Source organism: Salmo salar, chromosome 19 (assembly GCF_965601325.2).
Source record: "Salmo salar chromosome 19, fSalSal1, whole genome shotgun sequence".
Taxonomy (NCBI): domain Eukaryota; kingdom Metazoa; phylum Chordata; class Actinopteri; order Salmoniformes; family Salmonidae; genus Salmo; species Salmo salar.
Genome location: NC_138309.1, coordinates 18,932,911 through 18,949,432, shown reverse-complemented (window position 1 = coordinate 18,949,432; position 16,522 = coordinate 18,932,911). Strand labels below are relative to the sequence as shown.

The 16,522-nt window shown below is 41.8% G+C and overlaps 1 protein-coding gene across 1 annotated transcript in view; it reads left to right on the top strand.

Annotated features, from left to right (window-relative positions):
* Window positions 1-15,727, top strand: part of LOC106578547 (homeobox protein Mohawk) — a 33,416-nt gene extending 17,689 nt beyond the window's left edge. The window contains exons 7-8 of the mRNA XM_014157492.3: window positions 12,679-12,712; window positions 12,957-15,727. Coding sequence (XP_014012967.1) covers window positions 12,679-12,712; window positions 12,957-13,152 — 230 coding nt within the window. The 3' untranslated portion in view covers window positions 13,153-15,727. The remainder of the gene's footprint in view (window positions 1-12,678; window positions 12,713-12,956) is intronic.
* Window positions 15,728-16,522: the final 795 nt, after the last annotated feature.

The window sequence follows — 16,522 nt, the reverse complement described above, 5'->3', positions numbered from 1 at the left end:
ACACACACACACACACACACACACCACACAAAAGGAGCACTTTAGTTAACAATGTATTTACTTTCTGATTGAAAGGCGCTTCTCTCTAACCCTCTCATTTGGCTGGCGATGTGACTCTGATTAGCTAGTGTTTAAGCCACTGGTAAACACTCAGACGCTCTGAGACACAGCCATGTTTAAACACACCAATCACTTAGTATTTCTTCATCTCCAAAGACAAAGTGTGATTCCTATTTTGGGAATGTTTTTATCTCCCCCCCCCCCCCATCACTGAATGATGCATCGTGGTCTGAGAATGTCGTGGTCCGTGTCATCTGCTTCGCAGACGTCGTGGAAAAAGGACAGACCAAGCCGTTTTAAAACAGTTCTACAGGGAGCATATTTCTGATATTATAGTTGATGTATCTAGCTGGATCTGGGATTGTTAATGTCTATTATATCTAAACTCAGATAGCCTGGATGTTATTACTACTACTACTAGATTATTAATAGGTACCTGTTATTGCATGCACCTACCTACAGCAAGATCTGTGGTTCTTACCAGAAAGAGGACAATAATGTAACATTTACAAACTAGCAGGAATTGTTTACAGTGACTTCTGACCTGAATCCAGGTATGTGCCCCAAATGGAATCCTATTCCCTATGTAGTGCACTACTTTTGACCAAAGTCCTATGGGCTCTGGTCAAAAGTAGTTCGTAAAATAGAAAATTGGGTGCCATTTGGGACACATACCATTCCTCCCAGTACAATGGCTCCTCTGTGGCCATAAATTTACGACTTACCAGAGGATTATTCAACTCAGCTACATGCTGCAGCCGTGATAGATTTATGGGCTGAAAATCTGAAACCTAGAGTGCATCCCATGCAGCAGATTATTCCCTATATAGTGCACTACACACTAAAAACAAATGGTTCTAAATTGTGCCAAATAAGGTTTATTTGGCTTGTAACCATAATGTAACCCTTTTTGGTGCTACAGTGAGGGAAAAAAGTATTTGATCCCCTGCTGATTTTGTACGTTTGCCCACTGACAAAGAAATGATCAGTCTATAATTTTAATGGTAGGTTTATTTGAACAGTGAGAGACAGAATAACAACAACAAAAATCCAGAAAAACGCATGTCAAAAATATTATACATTTATTTGCATTATAATGAGGGAAATAAGTATTTGACCCCCTCTCAATCAGAAAGATTTCTGGCTCCCAGGTGTTTTTATACAGGTAACGAGCTGAGATTAGGAGCACACTCTTAAAGGGAGTGCTCCTAATCTCAGTTTGTTACCTCTATAAAAGACACCTGTCCACAGAATCAATCAATCAATCAGATTCCAAACTCTCCACCATGGCCAAGACCAAAGAGCTCTCCAAGGATGTCAGGGACAAGATTGTAGACCTACACAAGGCTGGAATGGGCTACAAGACCATCGCCAAGCAGCTTGGTGAGAAGGTGACAGCAGTTGGTGCGATTATTCGCAAATGGAAGAAACACAAAAGAACTGTCAATCTCCCTCGGCCTGGGGCTCCATGCAAGATCTCACCTCGTGGAGTTGCAATGATCATGAGAACGGTGAGGAATCAGCCCAGAACTACACGGGAGGACCTTGTCAATGATCTCAAGGCAGCTGGGACCATAGTCACCAAGAAAACAATTGGTAACACACTACGCCGTGAAGGACTGAAATCCTGCAGTGCCCGCAAGGTCCCCCTGCTCAAGAAAGCACATATACATGCTCATCTGAAGTTTGCCAATGAACATCTGAATGATTCAGAGGACAACTGGGTGAAAGTGTTGTGGTCAGATGAGACCAAAATGGAGCTCTTTGGCATCAACTCAACTTGCCGTGTTTGGAGGAGGAGGAATGCTGCCTATGACCCCAAGAACACCATCCCCACCGTCAAACATGGAGGTGGAAACATTATGCTTTGGGGGTGTTTTTCTGCTAAGGGGACAGGACAACTTCACCGCATCAAAGGGACGATGGACGGGGCCATGTACCGCCAAATCTTGTGTGAGAACCTCCTTCCCTCAGCCAGGGCATTAAAAATGAGTCGTGGATGGGTATTCCAGCATGACAATGACCCAAAACACACGGCCAAGGCAACAAAGGAGTCGCTCAAGAAGAAGCACATTAAGGTCCTGGAGTGGCCTAGCCAGTCTCCAGACCTTAATCCCATAGAAAATCTGTGGAGGGAGCTGAAGGTTCGAGTTGCCAAACGTCAGCCTCGAAACCTTAATGACTTGGAGAAGATCTGCAAAGAGGAGTGGGACGAAATCCCTCCTGAGATGTGTGCAAACCTGGTGGCCAACTACAAGAAATGTCTGACCTCTGTGATTGCCAACAAGGGTTTTGCCACCAAGTACTAAGTCATGTTTTGCAGAGGGGTCAAATACTTATTTCCCTCATTAAAATGCAAATCAATTTATAACATTTTTGACATGCGTTTTTCTGGATTTTTTGTTGTTGTTATTCTGTCTCTCACTGTTCAAATAAACCTACCATTAAAATTATAGACTGATCATTTCTTTGTCAGTGGGCAAACGTACAAAATCAGCAGGGGATCAAATACTTTTTTCCCTCACTGTATATGGAACCTTTTTTTGAAGGTTCTATAAAAAATCCTCCTCATAAGGTTCTAAATGAACCTGTATGCTCTAAAGAACCATTAAAAAAGGTTGTATTTAGCACCAAAAAATGGTTCCGCTATGTTTACCACCCTTTTTGGTGCTATATTGAATTGTTTTTTTATGGTTCTTTGTAGAACCAAACAGTTTTTTAAATTCTGATTTGAATAGCCATATTATACTGTAAAATTTCCATTGGTTTTATTATTGTGTTTATTAACAAGTTGAATCAGGTGTGCTAGCGCTGCAACGGGTGTTGCAACGGGCTGTGCTAGCGCTGCAACAGCAACGGTTGACTTAGTCAACCGTTCTCAATTGACCAAAGGCCATACAGACGTTTTTCACAAAACATCATCGCTGGCCATAATCCTATAATAGCAGAACCCGACAGATTAGATCAACTGGAATGACACACTCACTTACTGTTACACAAAAAGAGCTGTGAGAAAACCACGCCCCAAAATATTATATTGAGCCGCCGCCTCTACATTTGAATTATCACTAAAAGAGGAAAGAACCCTTTACTGAACTGCAAAGAGCCATTACAGGGCTTTGGGTCAGTGTGGTTCCACATAGAACCATCACCCTTCCCAAAGAAACCTTGAGGAACCCTAGTGTGTACTTTTGATCAGGGCCCACAGGGCTTTGGTCAAAAGTAGTGCACTATGTAGGGAATAGGGTGCTATTTGGGATGGATCCCTTGAAAGGTGAAATGGTCTGGTTTGAATGCTAATACTCTGTAATATTGCCTGCTAGTTTGGATTAATGTACTGTATCTCACTGGAGTATAAAAGTTTATGCAAAATATAAAACAATAGAATGCCATATTTTTTGAATACCTATTTTGGCCTTACTCACTGGTTTTGTGAACTTCCTTAATAATATATTTTTTTTTTTAAAGATTTAATTGTATCTTTTATAAACAATACAAAACATACACATACAAAGGACAACATTATAGAAACATCTACTACATCAAACTTACCCAGACCCACAGGCAGTCACCCCCATCTCCAGCGCCTGCATCCCTTTCTGCCATATGGCCTGAAACTGCACCATTTTGTTTCTCTCCGTTGCCGACGCACTTTCAATATTTTCCATTGTGTTAATGAAACTTGATTTCCAAGGTTTTTAGTTTAGGTTTTTCAAGATGAGTGATAAGAGAATCGTCCAACCCATCGGGTATCCCATTACACCCCCATATGCCATATCTTGAAATATGCAGACAGACGGATTAAACGTGCGTTTACATTGTAATACTTCTGACAGCCAACTTTCTAGCTCCACCCACAACTTGTGGACTTCATAGGATTCCCAGAAAGCATGTGTTATTGAGTCATTATTAGTTCTACACTTAAGACATGACTCTGCCATTGAACTTACTTTTTACAATGTTAAAGTTATGAACTTAAAGCCAGGGCATTGTAAGCAAAGTAGGCAGTGACGGCTAATTTTCCATAAGTTCTGTCTCTTTTTCTCTATGTCGGAGTGTAACTGGCTCAGTGTGCCCCTGGGTCCTGGCAGGCCAGGCCAGTGCCAGTAAGGGCCCATGGATCCCCAGCCTCGGAGTGGATCGTTGCCCCAGAGATCGTTGCCCCAGGGAGAGAAGGAAGGAAGGAGGGATGGCGAGAGGAGTGCCAAGACATCCCTAACTTCATTCACAGACTCCCCTTGACATTATAAAAAAAGAACAGACCATTTAAAACCACCAGGAAAAGAATAGGAAAAAGCCAAGCCCTCCACCGTGTCACTAGTGACAGTCTATACAGCATGTCTGTACAGTTTGTCTGTGTGTTTGTCTGCCTTACTCTCTTTCCTCTCTGTTGTGTGTTTGTTGTTTGAGAAGAAAGGTAGGGTCCATATTTCTTTTTTTAGGTATGGGTAGAGGAAGATATTTTTACAGCTCGGTTGCAACAATCATGACTGGATAACGTATTTGGTACATTTTTATCTGTGCAAGAACTCCTATTGTCTGCACATTCACCTTATTGTAAAGTAACTGAGAGTTAAGTTGTCCCATAATGTTTCCTATCCAGTAAGTTGTGCTGAAAGATTGGTTGTGGTCTGAACGGTTTCTTCCCTCTTCGAGACGGGAACAGTCAGAGTTACTCATCTATATGGATGCTTCCCAAATAGCACCCTTTTCCATATGTAGTGCACTACTTTTGACCAGAGCCCAAAGGGCTTTGGTCGAAAGTAGTGCACTATGTAGAGAATAGTGTGCCATTTGGGACAGAAGCTAATACTGTAACTCCTGAGTCATAGCTCACTGATTGGCATTCTCCAGTCACCAGGGTCACATAATTGGGTGATCATTGGGCTGTCCAGCTCTCTATTGGTCAGTTGACCTCTGGCATCAGTGGGGTGTCTGTGATTGTGTCCGTCCCATCTGAGATGTGTTTCTCGCTTCTCTTTCGTCTGGCTGTCAGGAGCCAAAGGGGGAATAGGCTGAGCTCATTGACTGCGTGTGCGTGAGTGTGTGTTTTTTTTGTCTACTAATCTAGCGCAGCCTTTGGTTTGTGCACCACGGGCCGGTGCGGTGTGTTTATTGTTGTGTGTTGCTAACAACAGCAGCAGCTGGTTGTGATAAAACATACCCATCCTCTCTAAGCAGGTGTACTCTATTCTCTGTCTCATTTGTCAGTTCGTTTTTGCTTGTTTTGTTTCAGGTTTTTCTTCACTGTGTTCAACCTCTATTACCCACCGTGATGTTAAGTGAGCTAGTGTTTTTGGACCTTCAGCACAACACCAGAAACCATCACTTCAGTATAACAGAAAGGTAGCAGCAAAGTCGACTGCATGACTTTCGGTTCCTTAGCAAAGCAGGAGAAAAAAGCCCCAAAAGAAAATACAAATAATTAAAGGTTCCACTATGATTTATTGACAATTTATAGTTTCTTTGGCACCGTTTTTGTTTTAAAAAATCCGAGTTTTAGATGTTTTAGGCAAAGGAGGTTGGAAGTGTGCCTGCTCCGATTGGATGTACTCGACTCTATTGTATTCTGGCCGGGTCGGGGTCTCGGGGGATTCTGGGTAGACGACGCGTGCGACCACACCCTCCGCTCTGCTCCGAGGCTGCAGGAGGCCTCACACAAACATGTTTTTTATGGGACATTGGGGGGATTGAATAGCATCTGGACACTGGCTGCCCTGCTCTGAAACATACTGAACTGGAACCCACAGCCGCTTCACAGCCTCGCTGCTCAGAGAGCTCTGCAGACCAGACCTGGGTCCAAATACTCTTAAAATCATAAAAAAACATGTACTGTATCTGCTTGATTGAGTGTGCCTGTTGCAATGGAAACAACAGAAAAGTCAGATTAAAGAAACTGTAAGACAAATATATCTTTTTTTTTATCACTATGATACCCTAGTATTGTTTTTGTTGTCTGCTGTATGGCTTGTCGTCATTGGCAACCTATCAATAGGCCTTCCCTGACTGTCTGACACGATAGCAAATATTGAGCTAATATTTGAATTTAGTAACATAACAACCTCCAACACATGAAAACAATGTAATTGGGATGTAATTACATACCTGTTATTATACTAAATGAATGAATGGAGCATATTTGAATCAGTCCCAATCCTGTCTGTAGCACTGGTATTAATCCGAGAGAATAGATGGAGATACATGGAATATGCTGGAGTCTACAGCACTAGCTAGCTACGTACATTAGCTTAAACAATTGACACCTGAGTAATAGAGCAAACCAAGTGCCTGCTCGCCCACTATCAAAATAGGGGAAGCAAGCTTATGTTATTGTGCCTTCACTTTTTCTAACCAGGAAATGATCATAATCCATTGGATAATTTCCACTAGTTAGTAATGTAGAGTAGACCACTGCAAATTCTTGTCATGTATTACACCAGTCTATCAAAGTAAGAGAATGAGGCCTAATATTTCCTCTAATATTGTCAGATAGAGTCAGCAAAAGTCAATCTGGTCAGAATTCAGAGAGCTGGAAAGGGAGAGGAAGGAGAAGAGGAAAAAAACACTGTTATAATTTCAAGGCTTTTAAATGGCCTGTGACGCCGTGGAAGAAATGCTAGTTCTTGACATATAACAGATATAGTTTTTCCTTGTGAAATCAAAGGGAGAAACATAATTGCATTTGTTTTGGCTGGACTGCTTGAGAACGGTCAATCTGAAGCACCTTAAATCTAGCGTGTTACTGTTAGTCACTTCAGTCAGAGGAAAGACAGAGAGAGAAGTAAAGAGAGAGAAAGAAAAAACACAGTTGAGACTGATAAAGAGAAGGAATGAGGGAGCGTGAGAGAGAGGAGGAGAGACTCGAGATGAAGCGAGAGATAAGAACCAAAAGAGAGAAAGGAAAAGAAGGAGAGAGAGATTTGGCCTGACAAGTATTTGAGGATTTTTCTGGAATGTGCTAAACAGTTGAAACCTGAAATCCAATCTGTGGTTTGTTCTATTTCTAATCTCTCTATTTCTAGATTTTCATCTCCCTCTCTATCTCCATCTCAAATCAAATCAAATTATATTTCTGACATGTGCCGAATACAACAGGTGCAGACCTTACCGTGAAATGCTTACTTACAAGCCTTTAACCAACAGTGCAGTTTTAAGAAAAATAAGAGTTAAGAAAAAGTTTTAAAAAGTTACACAATAAAATAACAATAACGAGGCTATATACAGGGGGTACCGGAGCTTAGTCAATGTGCGGGGGTACAGGTTAGACGAGGTAATTGAGGTAATTTCTACATGTAGGTAGGGGTAAAGTGACTATGCAGCGATAATAAACAGCGAGTAGCAGCAGCGTAAAAAAAGAGGGGGGTTCAATGTAAATAGTCCGGGTGGGCATTTGATTAATTGTTCAGCAGTCTTATGGCTTGGGGGTAGAAGCTGTTAAGGAGCCTTTTGGACCTAGACTTGGCACTCTGGTACCGCTTGCCGTGTGGTAGCAGAGAGAACAGTCTATGACTTGGGTAGCTGGAGTCTTTGGCCATTTTTAGGGCCTTCCTCTGACACCGTCTGGTATAGAGGTCCTGGATGTCTGTAAGCTTTGGCCTCAGTGATGCACTGGGCCGTACTCAATACCCTATGTAGTGCCTTGCGGTCGGATGCAGAGCAGTTGTCATACCAAGGGGTGAGAATCAGAGGACCCATGCCAAATCTTTTCAGTCTTCTGGGGAAGTCGTGTGTGAACAGAGAGTACAGGAGGGGACTAAGCACAGACCCCTGAGGGGCCCCGGTGTTGAGGATCAGTGTGGCAGATGTGTTGTTGCCTACCCTTACCACCTGGGGGCGGCCCGACAGGAAGTCCAGGATCCAGTTGCAGAGGGAGGTGTTTAGTCCCAGGGTCCTTAGCTTATTGATGAGCTTTGAGAGCACTATGGTGTTGAACTCTGAGCTGTAGTCAATGAACAACATTTCACGTAGGTGTTCCTTTTGTCCAGGTAGAAAAGGGCAGTGTGATGTGCAATAGAGCTGGCGTCATCTGTGGATCTGTTGGGGCGGTATGCGAATTGGAGTGGGTCTAGGGTTTCTAAGATGACGGTGTTGATGTGAGCCATTACCAGCCTTTCAAAGCACTTCATGGCTACGAACGTGAGTGCTATGGGTCAGGAGTCAATTAGGCAGGTTACCTTGGTGTTCTTGGACACAGGGACTATGGTGGTCTGCTTGAAACATGCAGGTATTACAGACTCTGTCAGGGACAGTTTGAAAATGTCAGTGAAGACCCTTGCCAGTTGGTCAGCGCATGCTCTGAGTACATGTCCTGGTAATCCTTCTGGCCCTGTGGCCTTGTGAATGTTACTCACATTGGAGAGCGTGATCACACAGTCGTCTGGAACAGCTGGTGTTCTCATGCATGCTTTAGTGTTGCTTGCCTCGAAGAGCGTATAGAAGTAATTTAGCTCGTCTGGTAGGCTCGTGTCACGGAGCAGCTCGCGGCTGGGCTTCCCTTTGTAGTCCGTAATAGTTTGCAAGCCCTGCCGCATCCAACGAGCATCAGAGCCGGTGTAGTAGGATTCAATCTTAGTCCTGTGTTGAAGCTTTGCTTGTTTGATGGTTTGTCAGAGGGCATAGCAGGATTTCTTATAAGCATCCGGATTATAGTCCCTTTAGCTCAGTGCGGATGTTGCCTGTAATCCATGGCTTCTGGTTGGGGTATGTACGTACAGTCACTGTGGGGTCGACGTCATTGATGCACTTATTGATGAATCTGGTGACTGATGTGGAATAGTCCTCAATGCCATCGGATGAATCCCGGAACATATTCCAGTCTGTGCTAGCAAAAAAGTCCTGTTGTTTCCGTATTGAGCGAGTCACTGGTACTTCCTGCTTTAGTTTTTGCTTGTAAGCAGGAATCAGGAGGATAGAATTATGGTCAGATTTTCCAAATGGAGGGCGAGGGAGAGCTTTGTAAGCGTCTCTGTGTGTGTTGAGAACTGGTGGTCTAGTTTTTTCCCCCTCTGATTGCACGTGACATGCTGATAGAAATTTGGTAAAACGGATTTAAGTTTTCCTGCATTAAAGTCCCCAGCCACAAGGAGCGCCGCCTCTGGATTAGCATTTTCTTATTTGCATATGGCCTGATACTTCTTGTTGAGTGCGGTCTTAGTGCCAGCATCACTTTGTGGTGGTAAATAGACAGCTACGAAAAATATAGATGAAAACTCTCTTGTTAAATAGTGTGGTCTACAGCTTATCATGAGATACTCTACCTCAGGTGAGCAAAACCTTGGGACTTCTTTAATATTAGATTTCGCGCACCAGCTGTTATTGACAAATACACACAGACCACCATCCCTTGTCTTACCGGAGGTAGCTGTTCTGTCTTGCCGATGCACGGAAAACACAGTCATCTGTATATTACCCATGTCGTCATTTAGCCACGACTCGGTGAAACTTAAGATATTACAGTTTTTAACGTCCCGTTGGTAGGATAGTCTCGAACGGAGATCATCCAGTTTTTTCTCCAGTGATTGCACATTGGCGAAGAGGACGGATGTTAGAGGCGGGTTACCCACTCGCCGAAGGAATGGGCCCGGTCCGGTATCAGCAGTAAATCCTTTGCGTCCGACACGTTAAAGAAAAAATCTTCGTCCAGTACGAGGTGAGTAATCACTGTTCTGATATCCAGAAGTTATTTTCAGTCATAAGAGACGGTGGCAGAAACATTGCGTACAAAATAAGTTACAAACAACGTCAAAAAACACACAAACTAGCACAATTGGTTAGGAGCCATCCCCTCCGGCGCCGTTCTCAGGTAGTCCAGCCAAAACTGCAAAGAAAAATAAGTATATATACTGTATTTAAAATTGATTCCCCCCTCCAAAAAATGTATGAATATCGCTAGCAACAACATCATTTTTTTTTTTTATTACATACCTTCAGTAGAAAAGAGGAGAATATCTTCTTTCTAATAATAATGTCAACTTTATTTCTCAACTCCTAACATTGAGTAAATTACAGTCACTGGAGACAATTACACTCACTGTAGTATCTGACAGGCTTTGAAAAAGCAGCCGTGAATAGGCTACTCGTGTGGCAAGTGCTGCTGGCTGCTGGTAAGTTTTATTGACTTGGACGTACATTTTTGCCAACACATGGCTAACCTTTGTTTAACCTGCTAAACAGCTGCTCTTAGCGAAAATGTGTTTAGAGTTACCTTTCTAGCTAATAGGCTATGTTAGAGTTTACACTTCCTCTTCCAACTATAATGTGGGCAGGTCAAAATAATGAAAAACTATCTACCAAATCTATGCATTTGAAAATATTGATTACTTCTCCTTGCCATTATCATTCACTTGATGGCAAGAAAAGATGTGAAAATGTAACTTTTTTGCCAAAGTATGATGGGGGTTCCTGGGTCGCCGGTTTTCTTTGGCAAGAAAACTGTAGCATTTACTGTTGTGGTTTTGTGGACATTATGGAAGTATTTACTATAGTATTTCTGTTTTATTATCTTTGACATGAAGTGGGGGCTTTCTCCTTGAGGAAACCTACCTGACAGACAAATACCGAAAGAGCAAATGTTCCATGACTTATAGGAAGGTAGATAGACCTGGGGTCTGAACTAGCACAATATAGTCTATACTTGGTATGTCGGTTTCTCACTTATGGGTGGCACAAATTGGGATATGCGGGAGGGGAATGGGCAGGGTATATGCACATTAAATACTGTAGTATTACTATAGTTAAAGAATGTTTTTTTGTGGACTGTAGTGTTTTTGTGGACATTACTGTAGTATTTACTACAGTTTTTTTGTGTGGGGAGGAATACTGTGGCCCTGCACGATTCTGTATTCCCGGTCTAGACTCCGGATTAAGGTCTTTGGAAAACTGAATGGGTGAGGTGAAAGACTGCAGAGCGCACCGCCTGTCCTTTCTCCGGTGTCGGTCAATGAGGTTCTGAGACCCTTGCAGGAAGAAGCAAGGACATGGTTTTCCAGCTCCACAGCTGTGTAGGAGAATTGACTTTCTCTAAGTAACCTAATAACTCTGTCCCCACCCGACCCTCCTTCCCTCACCACCTATAAGAAGCGTGGGAACAAATTCCAGCGTAAATGTGCGACTGAATTTTTATTAGCGTAAAAAATGGTCAAAACACCCAGTCGGCGATGATTTGCAGTGGTGGCGGTACAAGTGGCTGCTTGTTAAAGGGACTCGTACATGTTACGAACATTTTCTTTGCGGGAATGTGGTGCGAGGCAAGCGTCTGTCTCTCCTCCCTGCCTCTGTGTCTATAGGGCGATCTGGGAGGGCAATCATCCTAAATGAAAGCAGCTGGCGTCAGAGAGCGAGACACATACACACAGAGAGAGAGAGAATTTTACATTTTAAATGTCTGTAATCTTTTGGACCTTTTGTGAGTGTAATATTTACTGTACATTTTTTTAATTGTTTATTTCACTTTTGTTTATTATCTATTTCACTTGCTTTGGCAATGTAAACATTTGTTTCCCATGCCAATAAAGCCCCTTAAATTGAAATTGAGAGAGAGAGCCTTACCTCACCTCCAATCAGTCGCCTGGTCTTGCCTAATGCTAAGCTCAATTATATATATATATTTTTTTACCTTTATTTAACTAGGCAATTCAGTTAAGAACAAATTCTTATTTTACAATGACAGACAGACACTCACAGGTTGCCTCTTAGTTTTGTCTTCTTGCACGCTCCCTCCTTAAAAGCAGTTCATTGGCCCTGGCTGTATGTTTTTCGAAGGGTGTGCCTGGAGGCTTTATGAGCAGGAAATCCAGATCTCTTTTATTGGAGGGTGCCAAGCCAGTCATCATCATCACTGGGTAGAATTCACCGCTAGGCAGAGGCTGCTGGAGCCCTGGGCCCAAACCTGCCCCCCTCCAATCACCACCCTACCCACTACCCCCTCTCGAAGCTCTCTGCAGCTTGGCAGGTAGTAAGAGTACAGGAGGCCTTCTGCGGCTGTGCCACCATTACCTCAACGCACACACACACACCACCATAACTGCCCTTCTACCTAAGGGTCTGGCTAGTGAGAACACAGAACATTAGATGGACCTGGTTTTAAACACTGGTTGAACTGATAGCTTTCATTGTTTACTGACTTCACTGTTTAATTCCTGACCAATGCTTTTTCTATGAGATATAAACAGCTCCTGTGTCTGAATGTGTCCCAACAGCATGGGAAGTTAAGTCCCTTTCTTAGTTACTTTGCTTTTTCTCTATTCCCCCTTTCTGTCTCGTTTTTATTCCTATTTTCTAATTTCTATCATATTTTCTCAGTCTAATTTGTTTCCAAATGAAAATACAAGTATATGCAGTTTGGGATAAAAAATATTTAATAAAGTGCAGTTGTTATTCATGTCAAAATACGGGTGTTAACGGTGCCTTTTTAGTTAAGATTTGGCCATTATTACATGGCTACTATTTGTTTTGCATCTGAATCAAAAGTGGAAACAAAAACACATGTTACTGCAGCACAGATTTGACCCCACACGCACATGCACTCCTCACCAGCCCTCAAACTCGGTCCTTAATTAATCCTCATTGACCCCAAGGTGTACGTCGTTAAATTAACCTCTTTTTCTGTTGTGCTTTCAGAAACCATGGACCATGGATCAAGTAAATGTGACAAGTGAGTGTATTTTACAGATTCCTTCTGTATGTTTTCATGCTCTCTCGGACATTGATTTTTCTCTTTTTATGATTATTAACTACTTGTAGAGCTCCCTCTCCTCCAACTCTGCGTTTGTTCTCCCTCTCTCCTCTCTGTTCGTTCATCTCTCTCTCTTCTCTCTGTTCGTTCATCTCTCTCTTCTCTGCGTTCGTTCATCTCTCTCTAACTCTGCGTTCGTTGTCTCTCTGTGTGTTATGTTCAGCGGTGGTGTTCAGAAGGAGAAGGTACGGGGCAAAGATGAGACGTACTGGAAAGAGATCAACGCAGCCATGGCCTTGACTAACCTGGCGCAGGGAAAGGACAGCAGCGGATCAGGGACGACCAGCTGCATCATCCAGAAGTCCTCTCATATATCAGAAGTAAAGACTGTCAAAGTGCCTCTGGTGCAGAAGTACTAGCACCTATCACGGAGTCGTCTGTCTCCAACTCATCTTCCCTTCTACTCTCTATGCAACACCAACCTTCCCTCTGAAAACTCACTCGGAAGAGACAGTCAAAAACAAGAAACAAGTACTCTCTTTTTTCTGTCTGTAAACATGCAGCAGAACTGAAGACATCCTATTTTGGTGTGTGGGTTGTGTTTTGACCTGCATCACATGATTTAGACAGGTGTTGACATGATCATCGTTAACTGCATTGTTCAGTTCTGAACGAGACACTTTTGTTATGTTAACTTATTTGATGTATCTGAATTTCATTTTTTTTTTTTATACTCCGAAATTTGTATTGTACTTTTGCCAAAGTGCCTTTTTGGAAGCAAAGCAACACACCCTTTGTGGTTAATAATGTACAGAGTGCCTCTGGGAACATAAAGGACTATCTGAAGAGGCAAAATAATATGGTCTTATAAGCTTCTTCTGAAGGACTCCCCCCCTCCATAATATGTGCCTTACAACGTGAATGAATTTAGCTGACCTTAAATAACATGTGTACTATTCTAATTTATCAAGACACACACACACACACACACACACACACACACACACACACACACACACACACACACACACACACACACACACACACACACACACACACACACACACACACACACACACACACACACACACACACACACACACACACACACACACACACACACACACACACACACACACACACACACACACACACACACACACACACACACACACACACAAAAAGCAGTGTGTGGCTAAATGAAATTAAACTAAACAGACAATAACTGTGAATACATAGATAAACTTCACTCCAGCCAAACACACTAACACCTAGCACTTGAGGGTCAGAATGGATAGGATACCAGCAGATCCATTGTGCTGTTGTTAGTCACAACCACCATCATGTTTTCCACAGCTCGGCCTTGGGGTTTTATTTCTGAGAGGGGATGGATCCTTATCGAGGCTTTTAAACTGGAAAGCGCAAGCAAATGTTGAACTAGCACCAGCATACAGCAGGCATGCTCACGTGCACACACACACACACACACACACACACGCAGGCAGACCAGCAGACAGGCGTGCAAACCCACACACACTCGGGTCGGAGGTTTAGTCGGCACTGTGCTGTATCTGTTTAATCAAAGAGGGCCATGAACTAAAGGGATGTTTTTCTTTCTGTTATCAGTGTAGTATTATATGAAGTACAGTGTTGCTCCCTTATATGTTTTCCTTTAGAACAAGGTACGTCAACAGTGGAAAAAAGACTAGGAGGTCAATTTAATCCAACCCGGATTGCAGTATTTACGCAGTTGTTATTTTTCCAATGGTCAAATGAATTCACAGACTGGTCTTGGGTACTGTATCAGAATTAGAAGTGCGTGGGCATGTGATGAATATTGTACATAAAGACACCGAGTAAACATTGCTAAGGCGGGTTTGATTGAATCCCAGCCTAGCTCACCATGCCGTTTAATCCTACACTCACTCCTGCTTAGCTGTTCAGAATCACATTCAAATGGCTGTTTACAAGAAGCCAGAGAGAGAGAACAAGAGAGACTTTCTCAAAAAATTACAAATAACTAGCCTTTTCAGTATTATCTCTTTGTCAGCCAGCAAAGCAATTGTTCAAGTATTTGTTATTGTGAGTTTGTTTATCGCAGTGGTTGTTCTGCTGTATCAAAGTTTTACTTAACCATAACGCGTTGTGTTCCTTTTTTGACCGAATGGAAAGAATCCTCCTTAAATACTTATAAAGTATGTTATTTACATTGTAGCAACCCAATGCCAAGTACACAACTGAGAGAAATCAAGTTGGACTGTTATTGTAACTAGTCAGCCATTTTCTGCCGACTCACTAATTGTATGTATATCTTCAAGGTACTGTTTATGTGTCAGAATCTACACTTTTTTAAATTCTCTGTGCTGTTTGGGCCCATTGTTTGACAACCTAGACTGTGCTTGTGGTCAAGGGGTGATTTAGAAAAGCTGCACAAAGTTACTTTTAGCAATGACTCTTATTCTTGAATGTGCAAACCGTTAAAAGCTGCACTTTAAACTCTCTGTTCTCCAATAGAAAGAAAGAGAAGAAAAGGCGTCATTGAGAATTTATGGGATTGATTTGAAGGGGAAAACAATGTGTTGAGGCTTCAGAGGCACAGAACAGCCATTGTTTTACCTGTACACCCTGTAGGGACACAGAATCAGTCAGCAAACTAAATGTACCCCAAGGCTTCGGTCCGGTACTGTACTTTTTTTTCTGTGCAAAAACTCATGCTTTCAAACAGATGCTGACAAACAGAAAGCAATTCACTTTTGTCATATTTTAGAAAATCTATAAATTATTAAGGATTGTAAAAAAATAAGTTGGTGAGAATAGTCTTTTTTTATTGTTAAGTTATGAGTTAAAACATTTTGATAGAGACTGGATTGTTATCCAATGACCAAATGCATAATATCTCATTGTATTGTCTGATTTTGCTTTTATGTAAACATTTATTTTGTTAGTCTATGGTTACTTCCACAAAACAATGAATAAACCTTTGAAGAAATTGTATGATATTGACTTTTTGCTCAATTTGGGACTCTATAAAACATACAGTATATATATATATATATTCATGGGAATTATATAAACTTTTATGAATTTCTTTTGAACCATTGAGTTATTTTTCTATCAACTTTTACACATGAGAAAAAAATTCATTTCGCTTTTACTCTGATCAAAAATATGAAACTCTTGCATCACTCTACCAAAACTTTACATTAAAATATATATTTTTTAAACTGCACTTGAAAATAAATCTGAATTCACCACAGTTTGGTTTTGCAACATTAACTCCTCACCGTTATCTGCTAAAAACACAATTAAACCTGCACTTTTGGCATTCTGGGTTAAAGAGGTCCTTCCCAGCCATGTTTGTTTGATTGGATAATTCCCACAACATTAAGCCTTGCAAAAATATAAAGTAGCAATTCATCTCTGATTGGGCCTCTGTTAAAACAGAATGTTGACGTCTTTTGCTTTCTTCTCAGAATTTTTCTGAATAGGCCACCCCATTAATTAAGCTAAATGCAATTGTCTTTGGTTTCTGTTTAGTACATACTGAAACCCAACAGGCATACAAGCCACGAAATAGAAATAGATTTAAGGGACTAGAGCAGGAATAATGTAATGTAATTTCCTTAGTGAAAACACGTCACCCGCCCGCTGTTCTGAAGGTCTTAATTCTGATGATTATGTCACAAATGGCATGCTTTTCCCTATATAGTGCACTACTTTTGACCAGGGCCCCAGAAGTAGTGCAGTATATAAGGAATAGAGTGCCATTTGGGATGCAAACCATGATTC